This window comes from Acinonyx jubatus, chromosome B3 (genome assembly GCF_027475565.1).
Source record: "Acinonyx jubatus isolate Ajub_Pintada_27869175 chromosome B3, VMU_Ajub_asm_v1.0, whole genome shotgun sequence".
Classification (NCBI taxonomy): domain Eukaryota; kingdom Metazoa; phylum Chordata; class Mammalia; order Carnivora; family Felidae; genus Acinonyx; species Acinonyx jubatus.
The window spans coordinates 60,689,870-60,707,862 of NC_069386.1; the positions used below are offsets into that span (position 1 = coordinate 60,689,870).

General features: G+C 38.9%; 1 protein-coding gene across 1 annotated transcript in view; it reads right to left on the reverse strand.

Moving 5' to 3' along the window:
• The window catches only part of CHP1 (calcineurin like EF-hand protein 1), a 45,747-nt gene that overhangs the window by 8,814 nt on the left and 18,940 nt on the right, over positions 1-17,993 (reverse strand). The window contains exons 3-4 of the mRNA XM_015064912.3: positions 14,321-14,401; positions 10,046-10,173 (exon numbers count right to left, since the gene is read on the reverse strand). Of these exons, the coding sequence (XP_014920398.1) occupies positions 10,046-10,173; positions 14,321-14,401 (209 nt within the window). The remainder of the gene's footprint in view (positions 1-10,045; positions 10,174-14,320; positions 14,402-17,993) is intronic.

Below are 17,993 nucleotides of genomic sequence, written 5' to 3' on the forward strand. Positions count from 1 at the left end.
GAGCCCAACGTGGGGCCCGAACTCGTGAACCACGACATCATGACCTAAGCCAAAGTTGGCCACCCAAGTGACTGAGCCACCAAGGCGCCCCATGGAGGTTTGGATTCCAAAGGAAAGGAGACAAAGATCATTAGTATTCCTAAAGGAATATCTGTTTAAAATATTCCCCAAAGTGAAAACACAGACACACACATACCCCTGTACATGCTGTCAAGTTTCTAAAATACATCAAATGTGTTACCTATTAAGCAATCTTCAGGATGATTTCAGAAGGGAAATCTATATATAATCCATATATAGTTATGCTATATAACCCATAAATAACTTTCTGAATTTTTTTAAACAACATTTTTTTGTTTCTTTTTTAAAACAACCATTTATTTTCATTTTTTAAAAAGTAATCTCCATGCCCAATGTGGGGCTCCAACTCATGACCTTAAGATCAAGAGTCGCATGTTCTACTGACTGAGCCAGCCAGAATTTTTTAATCAGGTACCTGTTATAAACACACCCCTTTCGGGGCACCTGGGTGGCTCAGTCGGTTGAGCATCCAGCTTTGGCTCAGGTCATGATCTCATGGTTTGTGAGTTTGAGCCTGGCATCAGGCTCACTGCTGTCAGCACAGAACTGGCTTCAGATCCTGTCTCTCCCTCTCTCTGCTCCTTTCCTGCTCGCGCTCTCTCTCCCTCTCTCAAAGATAAGTAAACATTAAAAGAAAAACAACCCGCCCCTTTCTGCCAAGGTATTTACAGAAGCTAGAACTGTTAATTCTTAAAACCTAGGTGCCAAGGACTGAAGGTTTCTATCCCCCCAATCCCGACCAAAATTCCTATGTTAGAACCCTCAATCCCCAATGTGATGCTACTAGGAGGTGGGGCCTTTGGGAGGTAAGTAGGGTTAGATGAGGTCATGAGGGCGGGGCCCTTGTGATGCAATTAATGCACTTATAAAAGGAGGAGACAGGAAATCTCTCCTTCTGTCAGTCTCCACCTCTTTCCCCAAGTGAGAATAGGGCAAGAAAACGGGAGCCCCTTCTGGGTGAATCAGGACACTCGCCAAAGAACCTGACTATGCTGGCCCCCTGTTCTCAGACTTCTAGTCTCCAGAAATGTGAGAAATGTCTGTTTAAGCCACCCAGTCCATGGTATTCTATTTCAGCAGCCTGAGCAGACTAAGACATCAGGTAAATTCAGAGATTACCTGAAAGGACCTTTCAGAAAAAAAATGCAGCAATAGTAGTTATTTCTTAACTGACTTGGATTCCAATCAGGCAGTTCTGGCCCTGAACCAGCAAACACATTTTTCCCAAGATAACAAATGATCAAATGCACAAATGACCGAGCCTTTTTGTTAACAATGCTCTATTTTCTCTTCTCATCTCTCCCTCTCTTTCTCTTTTTTAATTAAGTAGGCTTCATGCCCAGTGCAGAGCCCAACACAGGGCCTGAACTCACGACCCTGAGATCAAGACCCAGGACGCTTAACTGACTGAGCCACCCAGGCACCCTTCCTCTTCTCATCTCTCTTTCATCTCCCTATTCTTGGTCCTGTGATTTGGACTCCCCTAATCTTGAGCTGTCCATGGCTTTAATCTAGTTCCATGGCTTTAAATGCTTTCTAGTGCTCATGATTCCCAAATGTGCAACTTCAGCTTCGACCTCTCCTCTGAGCTCCTGACATGGATGTCAAAGCAATATGGTGGGGTGCCTGGATGGCTCAGTTAGTTAAGCATCAGAGTCTTGATTGCAGCTCATGATCTCACCATTCTTGAGTTCAAGCCCCATGTCAGGCTCTTTGCTGACAAGGGAGAGCCTGCTTGGGATTCTCTCTCTTTGTCCCTCTCCCACTTCTCAAAATAAATAAATAAATTTAAAAACGACACTTTAAACAGTGCTGGGCACACAGTAGGAGCTCAATAAATGTCACCTCCCTACCATTACCTCTCTGCCCTCCTTTCTCAACACTCACTTCTTTCTTGGGACAGCTGCTTTGTTCTCTGAACAGATCAAGTACTCATGGACCCTACTTGTTCCCTGTGCCTAGAGCTCTCTTCTGTTCTCTGCATGGCTGGCTCATTCTTAGCTCAGAGAGGCTTTCACTCACCACTCCTTGTATACAGTGACATTCCCTATCACTTTCTCATCTCACCTTATTCATTTCCTTCACAGAAACTGCCACAGTCATAAAGCCATAAGATTTATTTCTTCGTCTGTCTTTTCCCATATATAGTCTGACTCCCTTATGAGATCATAAGCTCTATGAAAGCAAAGACCTTATCTGATTTATGCATCATTGTATCATAGACCTAAATTAGTACCTGGCAAACAGCACTTGCTCCAATATTTGCTTAATGAAAAAATCAAATGAATGATTTTAGTCAAATCTTTACTTTTTAATCATTGATTCTTCTTTCTTTTCTTTCTTTCTTTCTTTCTTTCTTTCTTTCTTTCTTTCTTTCTTTCTTTCTTTTAATGTTTATTTTTGTGAGAGAGACAGACAGATCATGAGTGGGAGAGGGGCAGACAGACGGAGACACAGAATCTGAAGCAGGCTCCAGGCTCTGAGCTGTCAGCACAGAGCCTGACGCGGGGCTCGAACCTATGAACCATGAGATTATGACCTGAGCTGAAGTCGTGTGACTTAATCGACTGAGCCACCCAGGTGCCCGATTCTTCTTTTTTTAAAAAAAGGCTTTGGTAAAATACACATAAAATTTACTATTTTGACCCTTTTACAATGTACAGTTAAGTACATTCACATTGTTGGGTGACCATCACCACTATCCACTCCAGAATTTTTTCATCTTCCTCATGAAACTCTGATCCATTAAACAATAACTTCCCATTTCCCTCTACCCTTAGCTTGGCAATTTTTTCTCTATGACTGTGGGCTACTCTAGGAGCCTCACCTAAGAAGAATCAAACAATATTTATCCTTTTGACTTTTTTTTTTTTAAGCATAAGTAGATTCATCCAAGTAGCGTGTGGCAGAATCTCCTTTTTTGAGGCCAAATAATGTTCCACTGTATGTATACAATGCATTTTGTGTACCCTTTCATCTGTTGGTGAACATTTGGGTTGCTTCTACCTTTTAGCTATTGCGAATATGCTGTTCACTATTTCTTCTTGGCCACTTTCCCTAATTCTACTTTACCAATACTCCTATCATCCAAATAAAATAGCTTCACGCAGACAACTTACTTCCCTTCCCACATCATTCATTATGAAAACACTAGGAGGCCAGGATGGCTCAGTTGGTTGAGCATCCAACTTCGGCTCAGGTCATGATCTCACGGTTCCGTCAGCTTGAGCCCCGCATAAGGCTCACTGCTTTAAGCACAGAGCCTGCTTTGGATCCTCTGTGCCCCTTCCCTGCTCATACTGTTTCTCTCAAAAATAAATAAAGCATTTAAAAAAAGAAATAATAAAAATTAAAAACTGAAATCTTTTAATTAGACAATTAGAACATCAAAGGGAAGCTTATAAACCTCTCCCCTACCTACCACACCCTGGAGCACCACAAGGTGGGGTGAACCTTTCATGTAGGACATTATAACCTCACTGATCTGAAGAGGAGATAGAGCAATTAGTAACCATTCCCAAGAGACAGACAGAGCAGTAGTACTGTGTGTGCTTAGGTATAGTTCAGCCTTGGGGGTTTCCCTTGACATTCTTTCACTGCAGCATAAGAAAGAAAGAAGACAAAGTGTGCTCTCAGAGCTCCTGTTCTGTGTAAAAGATGGATCATAATCAAACTTGGTTCCAGAAACTCATATTTTAAAGTAATACACCCCCTATGGAAGGGAAATGTGTCTTAGTGGCAAATATATCGCTAGATATACAATGTTCAGTTGCTCTCAGTCTACACCAGGAAGCGCCATCTTGTTGCTTTCATAGCTCTGTGGGAAATTCAGAGAAAACCAATATATAAACATAAGTAGATGTCCAGGACTCTCCTATAGGTTTGGTTTCATCGATCTAATTACATGAATGTGATCTCAACAGATAGGCTGCAACAGAATTCTTTTTTTTTTTTTTTAAAGTAGGCTCAGGGGCGCCTGGGTGGCTTGGTCGGTTGGGCGTCCGACTTCGGCTCAGGTCATGATCTCATGGTCCGTGAGTTCGAGCCCCGCGTCAGGCTCTGGGCTGATGGCTCAGAGCCTGGAGCCTGTTTCAGATTCTGTGTCTCCCTCTCTTCTCTGCTCCTCCCCTGTTCATGCTCTGTCTCTCTCTGTCTCAAAAATAAATAAATGTGAAAAAAAAAATTTTATAAAGTAGGCTCCACGCTCAGTGTGGATCCCAATGCAGGGCTTGAACTCATGACCCTGAGATCAAGACCTGAACTGAGATCAAGAGTCCGACACTTAACTGACTGAGCCACCCAGGTGCCCCAGACTGCAAAAGAATTCAATTGGTTTTCAGCTTCCTGTAAAAGTTGGTTTGAAAGCCAAGATTAAAGTAATGGTAAAAACTATGGATAACTTGCACGGCATTTTGCGATTATTCTATCTCATCCTAAAGTTTGCCATTTCTGTGGCATTCAGATCTTCCTCCTTCCTAACAGACTCTCATCTACAGCTGTCTGTCTCATTTCTGTCAGATGTGAACAGGGAAACACATAGCCTAGTTGTTGAAAGCCATCGTATGACCATGAGGAGCCATGCCTTTGGATGAAGCAGATCCTAAGGATGGCAAAGTAGAGCAATAGAAAAAACACAATAAACTCTGACACTTGCCTCCCCTGACTTGTAAAGTGAGATAATCCAGATGAGTCAGCTAAAGGTATCCTAAGTGATACACCAAGTAACTTCCAAATCTGTTTGGAATATTTTCTTTGGGGTCAGTGTGAACTAATGTACTTAGACCACAGCAATTTATAAAGGAAATAAACTACAAAGAAAGGACTCTATAGATGTGTTGCATAAAATATCTGGATCAAGCTATGGGAATCCAAAGCTAACGAACTGCAGTTTTTTTCTCTTCTTACTATTATCTGCTTGCTGAGTAAAAGGTCTATAAGGCAGAAATTTTACCACAAGGGGTTCAATTTGCTTTACGTACTTGTTTATCTGTTTCTTCTATTGCGGTAAAATACACATAGAATTTACCATCTTAACCATTTTTAAATGTACAGTTCAGTGGCATTAAATACATTCACATTGTATAATCATCACAACCACCCATCTTCATCTTGTAAAACTGAAACCCTACACCTTTATTGTTTTTTTAAAATGTTTATTTCTTTTTGAGAGAGACAGCAAGAGCACATGCAGGGGAGGGGCAGAGAGAGGGAGACAGAGGATCTGAACTGGGCTCTACACTGACAGCAGAGAGCCTGATGCAGGGTTCAAACTCATGAACCATGAGATCATGACCTGAACCGAAGTAGGACGCTTAACCAACTGAGCCACCCAGGCACCCCCGTATACCTTTAAATAATAACTCCCCATTCTCCCTTCCCCCTATCCCTTGCAACCACCATTATATTTTCTGTCTTTAAGATTCTGACTACCTCTAAGTCCTCATAGAAGTAGAATCATACAGCATCTTTTCATGAGTGGCATTATGCCTCAAGTGGCATAATGTTGTAGAATATTTCAATTTTCTTCCTTTTCCAGGCTGAATAATATTCCCATGTATTTATATAGCACATTTTTGCTTACCCATTCAATCTTGGACGGACACTTGAGTTGTTTTCTTATTTTAGCTATTGTGAATAATGCTAAGAACATGACTGCCTGTACAACTATCTCTCCAAGATCTTGCCTTCGATTCTTTTGGATATATACCTGGAAGTGGAAGTGCTAAATCATATGGTAATTCTATTTTTAATTTTTTGAGGAACCACCATACTGTTTTCCATAGTGGCTATACCATATTACATTCCTGCCAACAGTGGACAAGGGTTCCAATTCCTCTGTATCCTTGTCAACACTTGTTATGTTCTGTTTTTATTTGTTTTTTGATAGTACCCATCCTAACAGGTATAAGATAGTATCTCATTATAGTTTTTGTTTGCATTTCTCTAATAATTAGCGATGTTGAACATCAACATCATGTGTTCATGGGCCATCTACAAAGCCTGATGTGAAGCTCAAAGTCACGAACCGTGAGATCATGACCTGAGTCAAAACCAAGAGTCAGACACTTAAGCTGAGCCAGCCAGGTGCCCCCAATTTCTCTAATTTTTTAAATGTTTATTTATTTGTTTTGAGAGAGAGAGAGAGTCAAGCAGGAAGGGGCAGACAGAGAGAGGGAGACACAGAATCCAAAGCAGGCTCCAGGCTCTGAGCTGTCAGTACAGAGCCTGGTGACGAGCTCGAACCCAAGGACTGCAAGATCATGGCCTGAGCCGAAATCTGACACCCAACCGACTGAGCCACCCAGGTGCCCCAGATATAGCCCTTAAAACATTCATTTTATGAGATTTAGCCCAACATTTTTCAGGTTATCAGTATCTCTTCTGGCTCTGATTCTGTGGTGTCTTGTATTCATTATGCCTACAAGTTTACAGTCAACCAGAAACTTGATATATTTGCTTATTTCAGATTCAATGAAAGTCACTGATGAAAAGAACAACAAAAAGCGAAAAGAGCTCTGCAGCAGACCACTGGGAACCTCTTTCTGGTCTGACACATATTCATACCTTTTGGGTATTCTAACCTACTGCTCCATTGTATACAACAAAATACTGACAAAGACTTTATTAAGTGTTTTTCTAAAATCTATTTTACATTAACAAATGCCATGAAAGAAATACACAAAGAGAAACATGTGGAATGTGTTTCTCTATTGCTTTCACCAATGTACTGTTGGCTGTTTTTTCTTTTTTTTCTTACTCATTTTAGAGTAGAGACTCACAGGAAGTTACAAAAATAAAATACATAGGAAGGTCCCATATACTTTTCACCAGCGTTCCCTGATGTTTAATATCTTGCGTTAACTATAACATACCATCAGAATCAAGAAATCGACAGTGGTACAATCCACAGAGCTCACTCAGATTTCACTCTGTGTGTGTGTGTGTGTAGTTCTGTGCAATTTTATCCACCTATGTAGTTTTATGTAACCATCACCACAGTCAAGATACAGAGCTGTCTGAAACAGATTCACAAATACAGAGACAAAATAGTAGCTGCCAGAAGGGAGGTGGGTGAGGAGATGAGCAACAGGTGAAGGGGATCAAAAAGTACAGACTTCTAGTTATAAGTCACAGGGATGTAAAGCACAGCACAGGGAAAATGATCAGTAATAATTGTAATAACTTTGTATGGTGACAGATGGTAACCACACTTATTGAGGTGAGCATTTCATAATATATGCCATGCATACATATGACATTAATGCATTTGACATAAATGTCAAGTCACTATGTGGTACACCTGAAACTAATATATTGTATGTCAACTATACTTCAATAATAATAAAAAAGATAGACAGCTCTAATGTTACACAGCCTCTAATGTTACATCCTGTTATTTAATATATAATACAGAAGCACATAAGCCTACATATTTGACTTTATGCATTCAAAACTATTCTGAGATAGTGTCAGTAGGATTCACCAGACCGCCAAAGGAATTCATGATTTGAAAAAAGTATAGCCCATGCTAGAGAGGGAATTCAGGTAAAAGGTTTGTGTTAGGTCCGATGACCTTTAAAGTCTCCTCTAATCCTGGATTAGAAAAGCAAGCATAGTTTCGTGGAGCACAGAATGTCTCTTAACTGTCTTCTCCTTAACCAACTCACTTGATTCATGGACGCTCCCCTTCCCTCTGCAAACTGTCCGAATAGATGGGGTGGCTCACTGCATACTCGTAGCTAATGGGCAACACCTGAGTGTCTACTCCACCAGCTGAAATGGATGGTCACCAAGAGTCAGATGTATCCACTGCCCTAAAACTGTGCTATGTGTACTTAATAAAACTATATAATAAATACAAAGTGAAATGTGTACGTGGAAACAAAGTTATTGTTTTTAGGAAAATTAGATTACTTCTGAAAGGCTCAAAATTAAGTTACTGAAAAAAAAAAACAACTGCTGCTAACCTAAGTGTGGCAGAACAATTAAGGAAAAAGATTAAGGAAAAAATGTAAACACCAGAAAGATTCTATTTGCGGAGTGCTTTACAAGTATCTTTAAATTCTCTTTCCACTTGAAAGAAACTGCAACCAGAAACCCCAGACTATACATTATGGATGTGCTTTATACAAAAACATCACACGACTCCCATCTGCAGACTTTTATGAAAACAAAACAAAAAGTCTTAGTCCTTCATCAAAAGATTGGGCAGTGAATGCGTTTTCAAATATTTTAAGGTAAAATAAAATGTTAAATCATGTATACTCTTCTATGATTCCATGCCATAGCTGGCTTTTTCAATTATTGATCAAGTCCTGGTCTGACCACATTGAATAAGAAATTTTCTATTATGCTAATGCCAGAATCAGGCAAACATGTACTAAATATACGCTGAAACTTAAAAATAAATTGTTTTTTGATGTTTATTTTTGAAGTAGAGAGAGACAGAGCGTGAGCAGGGGAGAGGCAGAAAGAGAGGGAGACACAGAATCCGAAGCAGGGTCCAGGCTCTGAGCTGTCAGCAGAGCCATGAGATCATGACCTGAGCCGAAGTTGGACACTTAACCGAATGAGCCACCCAAGCACCTCTATGCTGAAATTCTTAAAACGTTAAGACATAGGCTTTGTCTCAAGTAGTATTTAGTCTTGAAAGGAGAAATGGGAATTCACTAACAAACATAAAGTATTCCATAAATTTGAGAACAACTCATTAGAGTTCTATTTTCTTCTATACTGTTTTGCTTGTACTTAAGTTTTCTGCTCTTCAGTAAGGTACCCGATATTGTGGTAAAGAAGAATAGTATTTTGCTATTTTGGTTCAAAAATCTTTCCTGTCCTATATAACAAAATTTATTTCAGTGCTTCTGAAACTCTTTACCAAGACAGGAGTGAAGTTATAGTCCTATAGCCAGGGAGATCTGAGGATGTAGCCCAAAGGCCATAAATTAAAAGTTTCAGTTTCAATTACCCATGTTTCATTTTTCTTTTCTTTTTTTTCTTCTTAAGTAATCTCTATGCCCAACATGGGGCTGGAACTCATGACTCTAATATCAAGAGTCACACATCTACTGACTGAACCAGCCAGGTGCTCTGCATCTTTCAAATGTATGTCAATTTGGCATTATATTCTATGATTTATCTGTAGTTATTTCCATATTAAAAAGCCTTTTATTTTACTATAAATCAATAAAATCCAATATCAACTTGATGGGCCCCATTTATTCTGTGGCTTCAAAGACCTCTCTGTATACCACTGTACACTTTTGCAAGAAAAGCTTGGGCTCATCAATGCAATACAATTTCAATTTCAGCTTACATTGAGTGAAAAGAGAAATTCAATTTCAATTTCTGGAGAAGTGTTGTAAGGGCAATACCATACATGAGCCAACAAGGGCAGAGGGAAATATAACAAGTGTCCAAGGAAAGGAGGCAAGAGGCATGGGGACAAAAGTTAAATCTTGCACTAAGACAGCTGTCTACCCCTACTCCTACCCCAGTAGCAACCAAATTCTAAGATAGGCTGAGGACTGCCATTCTTCCTTACAGGTGGGGCTGGGTTTTATTCACTGTTGTTGCTCTAGCACTTACACACTGCCTGGCACATGGTAAGCATTCTATGAATTTTAAGGATAATATCAGCAGCTAACTCTTACTGCCGGGCACTATTTGAAGTACCTGACATATTACAATTCATTTTATCATTACAACATCGCTATGTGAAATCCCATAACATCCCATTTTACAGAAGAGGAAACCAAAGCCCAAAGTTTTTAAGTCATTTGCCCAAAATCACATGGCCAAAAAGGGGTAGAGCTGAGATTCAAACCCAGTCAGTTTAATTTCAGGGTCTGAGCTCTTCATCACTATACTCTTGTAAATGCTTCTTCGATGAATGAATGAGTAAATACATGATTTGTAAGAAATGAAAGCAAATATTTTAAGGCAGAAAACTTTATCTCCTTACAGTGCAGTTTGTTGCTTCGGCTATTGAGTGGTTCTGGTCCATTCACATCTTTGCTCTTTTCATTATCCTCAATGGGTCGAAAATGAGCCAAAGTTCTCATGAATCCACGGAAGTTTACCTGGTCCTCTCTGATTGGGAAATGGAACAAACAGAATACCATGTCAATCGGGGTAATTCTTTCCTAGGAATTCAATATGCTGGCAACAGTTTTAGCTAGAGTGGCCTTAAAATCCATTTAACGAGGTCTTTCCCCATATGCGTGATTCTTTAGGATTCATAAAATACCTTTATTAAGCATCAACCCAACTTTGTGAGATAGGTATTATTTTTCCCACATTATAAATGATTAACCAGACTTGGAGAGGCAACTGAATTTAGCAGGGTCAGAGTCACCTACTGATGTTTCTTGTATCTCTTTTCCCAAGGAGGATTTTGAGTAGCACCAAGGCTACACTATCAGGCAAGCCAGGACTTGAACTCACTGCTGTAGTGGGTTTACAGTGAGCAGTAAATTAGCCATGTCAACCCAATGACTCCCCAGCCACCTCTCGTGTTTCCCCTGAAATCACATACACCTATACCACATATTTTAAGGTTAAGGCATATTATGGAAAAGCAACTTCTAAAATAAATATTTTGTTATAAAAGCAATAAATACATTTTTGGAAATTTGGGGGGAAAATAGAAGGAAAAATACCATTCCTAGCTCTATCAATCAATTATAATCATTAATATATTTTCTTCCATTTATTTTTCTATGCATTCTGGATAACTGTGTACATACTGTATGCATACACAATTTTCTATCCTGTTTTAAACTTTTAAGCATGTCTCCAATCAACATAAACACTTTGAAACATTTTAAATGTCTGCAAAATAATTGTGTTACTTGTCCTGATTTTATTATTCCCTCATAACTGGATAGATTTTTTTCCCCCATTTCTCATGATTATGTTTGGAATACTCATATATAAAGCTTTTCTGGTAGTTACAATTAGAGAAAATTAATCATGCCACAGGCAAATCAGTAACCCTATGAGAAATAATTGCAGGGGTGCCTGAGTCTAAATTATGGTTGAGCGTCCGACTTTGGCTCAGGTCATAATATCGCAGTTCTTGAGTTAAAGTCCTGCACTGGGCTGTCTGCTGTCAGCGTGGAGCTGGCTTCAGATCCCCTGTCCCCCCCATGCCCCTCCAGCATGCGTGCTCTCTCTCAAAAATGAATGAACATTGGGGCGCCTGGGTGGCTCAGTCGGTTAAGCGTCCGACTTCGGCTCAGGTCACGATCTCGCGGTCTGTGAGTTGGAGCCCCGCGTCGTGCTCTGTGCTGACTGCTCCGAGCCTGGAGCCTGTTTCAGATTCTGTGTTTCCCTCTCTCTCTGACCCTCCCCCGTTCATGCTCTCTCTCTGTCTCAAAAATAAATAAACGTTAAAAAATTTAAAAAAAAAAGAATGAACATTTAAAATAAACTTATAAAAAGAAGAAAGAATTCTAAAACTTGAACGAACAATGTTATTTATTTATTTATATTTTAGAGAGAAAGAGAGAGTGTGCACACACAAGCAAGGGAGGGGCAGAAGGAAAGGGAGAGAGAATCTTAACCAGGCTCCATGCTCAGCAGGGAGCCTGATGCAGGGCTGGATCCCATGACCCTGGGATCATGACCTGAGCTGAAATCAAGAGTGGGACACCTAACCAACTGAGGCATCCCATTGCCCCCAATATTCTTTAATTAAAGGAGAATATCCAATGTGATATGGTTATTTATCTAAGGTAGTCATGGAAAGAATAGGTTGTCTGGTTCCTGTGGCTACCTAAAAGTAAATTCCACTCTTTTCTTGCCCCATTGAATAGTTGTCATACGTCAAGTCTCTCAAGTGCCAGGCAGAAACACGCTGATCAGACTTTCTAAGGATGGAGTTCAAAAGCTAGCTAATGAGCTCAATGTACTCAAAAGAATGACCATTAGTTTTTCAAGTTAGCTATATATTGCTAATGGAGCAGTATCTCATAAAAAAACATAAGATCTGAGGAATCAAGTAATATGGAATAAGATTTGAGTTATATGCCAGAACAAACAGGTTAATGAATACATATATTATTGACACATGACTGAAAGGTTAAAGGAAACTAAATACTAATGCTCCATTTTCAAATCTCATTAAAAAAAAATTCCACTTGCATAAGAATAGAGAAGAAACAAAAAACCCAGAAACCAAATCTCTGTATCTTATTAAGAGCAAGAAGCAGAAGAGCAGCTTGTTAAGAGCTTAGTGGTATAGCCCAGTGTGGGCCTCAACTTCCTCATGTGCACCTGCCTACTGTCTCTAGCAGAATGTTTCATAGGATGGCGGCCAATACTGTAGTCACAACAAAGGTGGTTGGGCCTTATAAAACAGCTTCCCAAGAACCGCTTCTTCAAATAATCAATGGTCACCATGGAACTCTGAAAAATTGTTGGCAAAATGATTCTACTAGGCTTACTTTTCCAAAATGTTTGGATACAAAGCACAGTTGTGAAAGTTATCTCTGGACAGGGTCAATGTTCGGTATGGACTGAAGAGGAAGTGGGAAAAAATGCAAGAATTCAGCACAAAAACCACACCTGAAACAAACAGGGTAGTTTCTCAGGGAGAGAAAAAGGAGAAAATGAAGACAGGCAGGAGATTCTTCATGGTCAACATGAATCTGAAGAGAGCAGGTCTCAGTTTGATTAGATTCGTGTCTTCAAATAAACTAGCTGCTAGTCTTTCCCCTCTGTCACTCAAATGTACTAAATGCCCAACTTCACAACTTGCAAATTCCTTTGCTCCCAATTCAGAGTTCTAAAATTTCCTCTCCAGGTATTTTATCTGATAGTATCCTCACTGACACTTAGTCTCATTATTAAGAAACTGGCAACCGCTGAACTTGTTAAAGTCCTTTTGGGTCATACAGATAACGTTACAAGGAACCAGGAAGAAATTGTTAAAGAGATTACTTAAAACAATACATAATAAGCTTTATTCAGAAAAAAGTACCTAATCAGATGGATAAATATTTACCCAGTACTTTGATGGCAGTGTATTAGGTAGTGAAGCATATCAAAAGCCGTTAGACCAACCTAAATCTATTTGACAAACTGTGTGTGGTGGAGAGGACTGCATCCTTAGCCAATGTTTTAAAAGAAAAATAAAGGCTGTGAAAATGTTCCACGTTAAAGGAGGCCAAAGAGACATGACAACAGACCCAGACTGGATCGTGTATTGGAGTGGGGGTGGGGGGGGGAGTGCTATAAAGGATATAAAAATTGGCATATGATTGATCTATTAAGATAAAATAGGCAATGGGAGAAACAGGTGAAGATGGTCAAAGGGTACAAACTTCCAGTTATAAGATGAATAAGTTCTGGGGATGTAACGCATAGCATGGTGAGAATAGGTAACAGTATTATATTGTATACTTCAAAGTTGCTAGGAGAATAGATTATAAAAGTTCTCATTACACAAAAACAGTCCCTATGTGAGGTGATAGATGAACTAACCTTATTGTGATAATCATTTTTCAATATATACATATATAAAATCACTGTGCTATATATCTTAAACTTATCCAATGTTTATATGACAATTATATTTCAAAAAAGCTGGAAAAAAGAATAAAATACATAATATTTTATACTAATATTCCAGCAGCTGATAGGTGCTGTAGGTATAAATTATACATAAGATTTCAAAGACTTAATATTAAAAAAATATAATGTATTAATTTAAAAATATTGATTATATATCATATGATAATATTTTAAATATATTGGTTAAATAAAGTATATATTAATGAAGTTAATTTAACTTGTTTATTTTTTACTTTTTTTATGTGGGTACTAGAAAATTTCTAATTACATATGCGATTGGATTATATTTTCATTGGCTTGAACTGAGAGAACACATGCAAATGAGGCAAAATGTTAACAATGTAACAACAGATAAGTCTGGGAGTTCTTTGTATTATTTTCAATTTTTACAAATTTCTATAAATTTGAAATTATTTCCAAATATGAGTTTAAAAAATTTTAGTTTTACATTAAAGATAAACATAGAAGTTTGAAAACAGGCTTATATACCTATTTGAAATTTAAAAATGGGAAGGAGGGTAGAAGAGAAGAGATCTTCTAGATATGACTAAGTTAAGGATGCCCAGTATAATCAAGAGGATCACGGATCTGAGATGACCCAACCAATATCATTATTTCAGATTAGCCTCAGAAAGGAAGCCCAACAACTGCAGGGACTCACCCCTCCGGAAAGAAGGCATTGATGATCCGGTCCCCCAGTGGGTTGATGGCAAGTTCTGGAATCCGTTGGAAATCTTCCCGGCTGCCAAGAGAATCACCTTGAGTTAGAGATTATTGGCCCTTAGCAGGAACTCCTTTAGTCATGCCAGAGTACAACCTAGCAAGATCATTACCTCATGGAATTTACTTCTGTGGCAAATTATACCAAATAACTGCAAAGAATTGCACTTTAGTAGCTGCCAAGTGTTTCTCACACCAACTCAGGAGCGGAAGAGGCCAGATTTGACTATGCCACATTCCAGTGAATTCAGCACACAAGTTACGTCAATAAACCAATTGACGAACAAATACTGAGCTGTCCCTGTAAATCATTCTTTGAACATTACCATTTTGTACTTGGTTATTAGGTATGGAGAGTGAACAGCAACGCAAAGTATTAAACAACACAGAGTCTGTGGGAGGTAGCAAAAATTCTGTACTCTCGGTGAGATCTACAGCACCTGTGAAAGGCAAGGAATTCTTAGGCAGTGTCCAAGGAAAGAATAAAATGTGACAACTAAATGATTTTCATACTTCTTGCTCCGATTCTGGCTCTTCTTCCATTTCTCCTACCGACTCAGAGCTACAGAAGTATTTAAGTTTTGAACCTGGCAAGGGCAATCATCTTCTCACAGCTTGGAAGTTACACTTAAGCGAGTATTATTAGCTGCCATTCACTATATACACATTATGTGTCACTCTGTTTATACACATTATCTCGTTTCTTCAAGGCGTTTTACCTGTACCCTTTTAGAGCTGAGGAAATTGAGAGTCAGTGAGATAAAGTAACTTGCCCTGTGCTACTGAAGTAGTAAGTGGCAGAACCAGGATTTAAATCTAAGTCCCTATGTCAGAGCATATGCTCTTTTTCTTAAAAAACACACACTTCTTTCCCATATTAAACTTTCTGAAAGAAAGGTGCTCTCCCCAAAAATGTTCAATAAGTATTTTCTAAAACCTTCTTAGCTGATATCCTGTGCCAAGAACATAAAGCTGTCTAGAACATATCTGTGCTGTATTCCTCAAAAATAAGAATGTCATGAAGGACAGGGAAAGGCAGAGGATTGTTCCAGATTATAGGGGACTAAAGAAATGTATAACTGAACTCAATGCATGATCCTTAACTAGGAAAAACATTACTATGAAGGATATTACTAAACCAATAGGTAAAAATGGAATACAGGCCATACAGAACATGGAATTACATAATAGTACTATATCAAAATGCTAAATTTCTTGACTTTGACATGAGAATGTCCTTGCAATAGGAAATACACACTGAAGTATGTGGCAAAATGTTAACTGCTAAATCTGAGTATCAGGTATGTGAAAGTTCTTTGCATTATTCTTGGAACTTTCCTGTAAGTTTAAAATTATTTCCAGATAATGGGGTGCTGGGTGGCTCAGCCAGTTAAGCGTCTGACTTTACCTCAGGTGATGATCTTGCAGTTCGTGAGTTGGAGCCCTGTGTCAGGCTCTGTGCTGACAGCTCAGAGCTTGGAGCCGGGTTCAGATTCTGTGTCTCCCTCTCTCTCTGCCCCTAACCCACTTGCATTCTGTTTCTGTCTCTCTCAAAAATAAACATTAAAAAGAAAGATAGAAAGAAAGAAAGAAAGAAAGAAAGAAAGAAAGAAAGAAAGAAAGAAAGAAAAAAAGAAAGAAAAGAAAAGAAAGAAAACAATTTCCAGATAAAAAGTAAAGAAAAAGAATAATATAAACTTGAATAAACCTGATTCTTGCCTTCAAGATGTTTACTAACAGAAGAGAGAGACCTTATTCCTCTACCTGCTTTGTACTAAGTGCTAATGAAATGTCCCTATTTTATCCAGGAGCCTTCAATGCTCTTGTTCCTCTTAGAATGGTTTAACATTTATTTAGATGGTGCTGAATTAATTCAAGAAGCTCATCTCCAGCACAACTGGTGGTGACACAGGTAGAAACTGACCTGGGAACTGAGCACAAAGCTCTGGAACAATAACTCTGGATTCTAATCTCCCCCTCCCCCCTTTTTTTAAAGTTTATTTATTTTGAGAGAGATAGAGACAGAGAGCAAGCACAGGCCCCAGTGGAGGACAGATAGAGAAGGAGAGAGAGAATCTGAAGCAGGCTCCATGCTGTCAGCACAGAGCCTGAAAGTGGGCCTCGATCCTACGAAGCATGAGATCATGACTTGAGTCAAGATCAAGGGTGGGACGGTTAACCAACTAGGTCACCTACACACCCCTGGATTCTAATTTTCCTTGATTCCTTAGGGTAATAATTTTTATATCAATGAATAAACCAGAAGAAGCGATTCTTAAGATAACTGGGTTGCTTAAGACGATAAAAGACAAAGGAAACTACGGAGGTCTTGATTATTTAATTCAACAAATGTACTAAGCTCTTATTACATAATTTATTCTGTAATACAAAGTCCACATTATCACCAAAGTGGTTCTTCTTCTTTGACACAGGTTAAGAAACAATAACTACTTCCTTCTAAATGAAGATTAAGGCTCATTTGAATTTCATAGCCACATACCTCAGTTTAATGTCTAACAAGCTGAAGTAATTTTAGCTGAAAAAAGGCACAGTTTAAATACCAGGTCTAGTATCAGGTGGAGAGTACACAACCAAGCCTGAACTTCAGTCTCAAAGGGGATCTAGACTTGGACTTCCAATGTCAGTAAGACCTAACCCTGTCCTTTGACACTTTTTAAAAAAATTCTACTCCTGGAATTTAGATTGTATATACAATGCAGTTCCATAAGACCAAGAGGAATACTATTGATAGTATCAAAATGAAAACGAAAGAATAGAAAATAATTGTTTGTAAACTGTTAAATAAATATACAGTTTATTTTTATTAGTTGTTCTATAGTAGAATGGAGATCAAGGCAATTTCTCTAAAACAACTTCTTAAATCTGTCCACTAACACAAACTTAATAGAGAAAAATATATCCTCTAAGCAGTACACATCCTACGTGTAAGATTTTGTTCAAAATTTGTGTGTACGTTAAAAAAGCACGCCAATATTATAGTCTATCTCATACCTAGGAAAATATTCCTCAAAGATATTTTAAGAGAAGATACATATACATATATTTAAATTTTTTTTAATGTTTATTTATTTTTGGGGCGCCTGGGTGGCTCAGTCGGTTGGGCGTCCGACTTCAGCTCAGGTCACAATCTCGCGGTCCGTGAGTTCAAGCCCCGCATCGGGCTCTGGGCTGATGGCTCAGAGCCTGGAGCCTGATTCTGATTCTGTGTCTCCCTCTCTCTCTGCCCCTCCCCCATTCATGCTCTGTCTCTCTCTGTCTCAAAAATAAATAAACGTTAAAAAAAATTTTTTTTAGCGTTTATTTATTTTTGAGAGAGAGAGAGAGAGAGAGAGAAACAGAGTGTAAGCAGGAGAGGGGCAGAAAGAAAAGGAGACACAGAATCTGAAGCAGGCTCCAGGCTCTGAGCTGGATCCTGAGCACAGATCCTGACACAGGGCTTGAACCCAGAGAACCACAAAATCATGATCTGAATCCAAGTTGGACACTTAACCAACTAAGCCACCCAGGTGCCCCAGATATGATGTTTTTTTAATGTTTATTTATTTTTGAAAGAGATTGAGCAGGAGAGGGACAGAGAGAGAAGGGGGCACAGA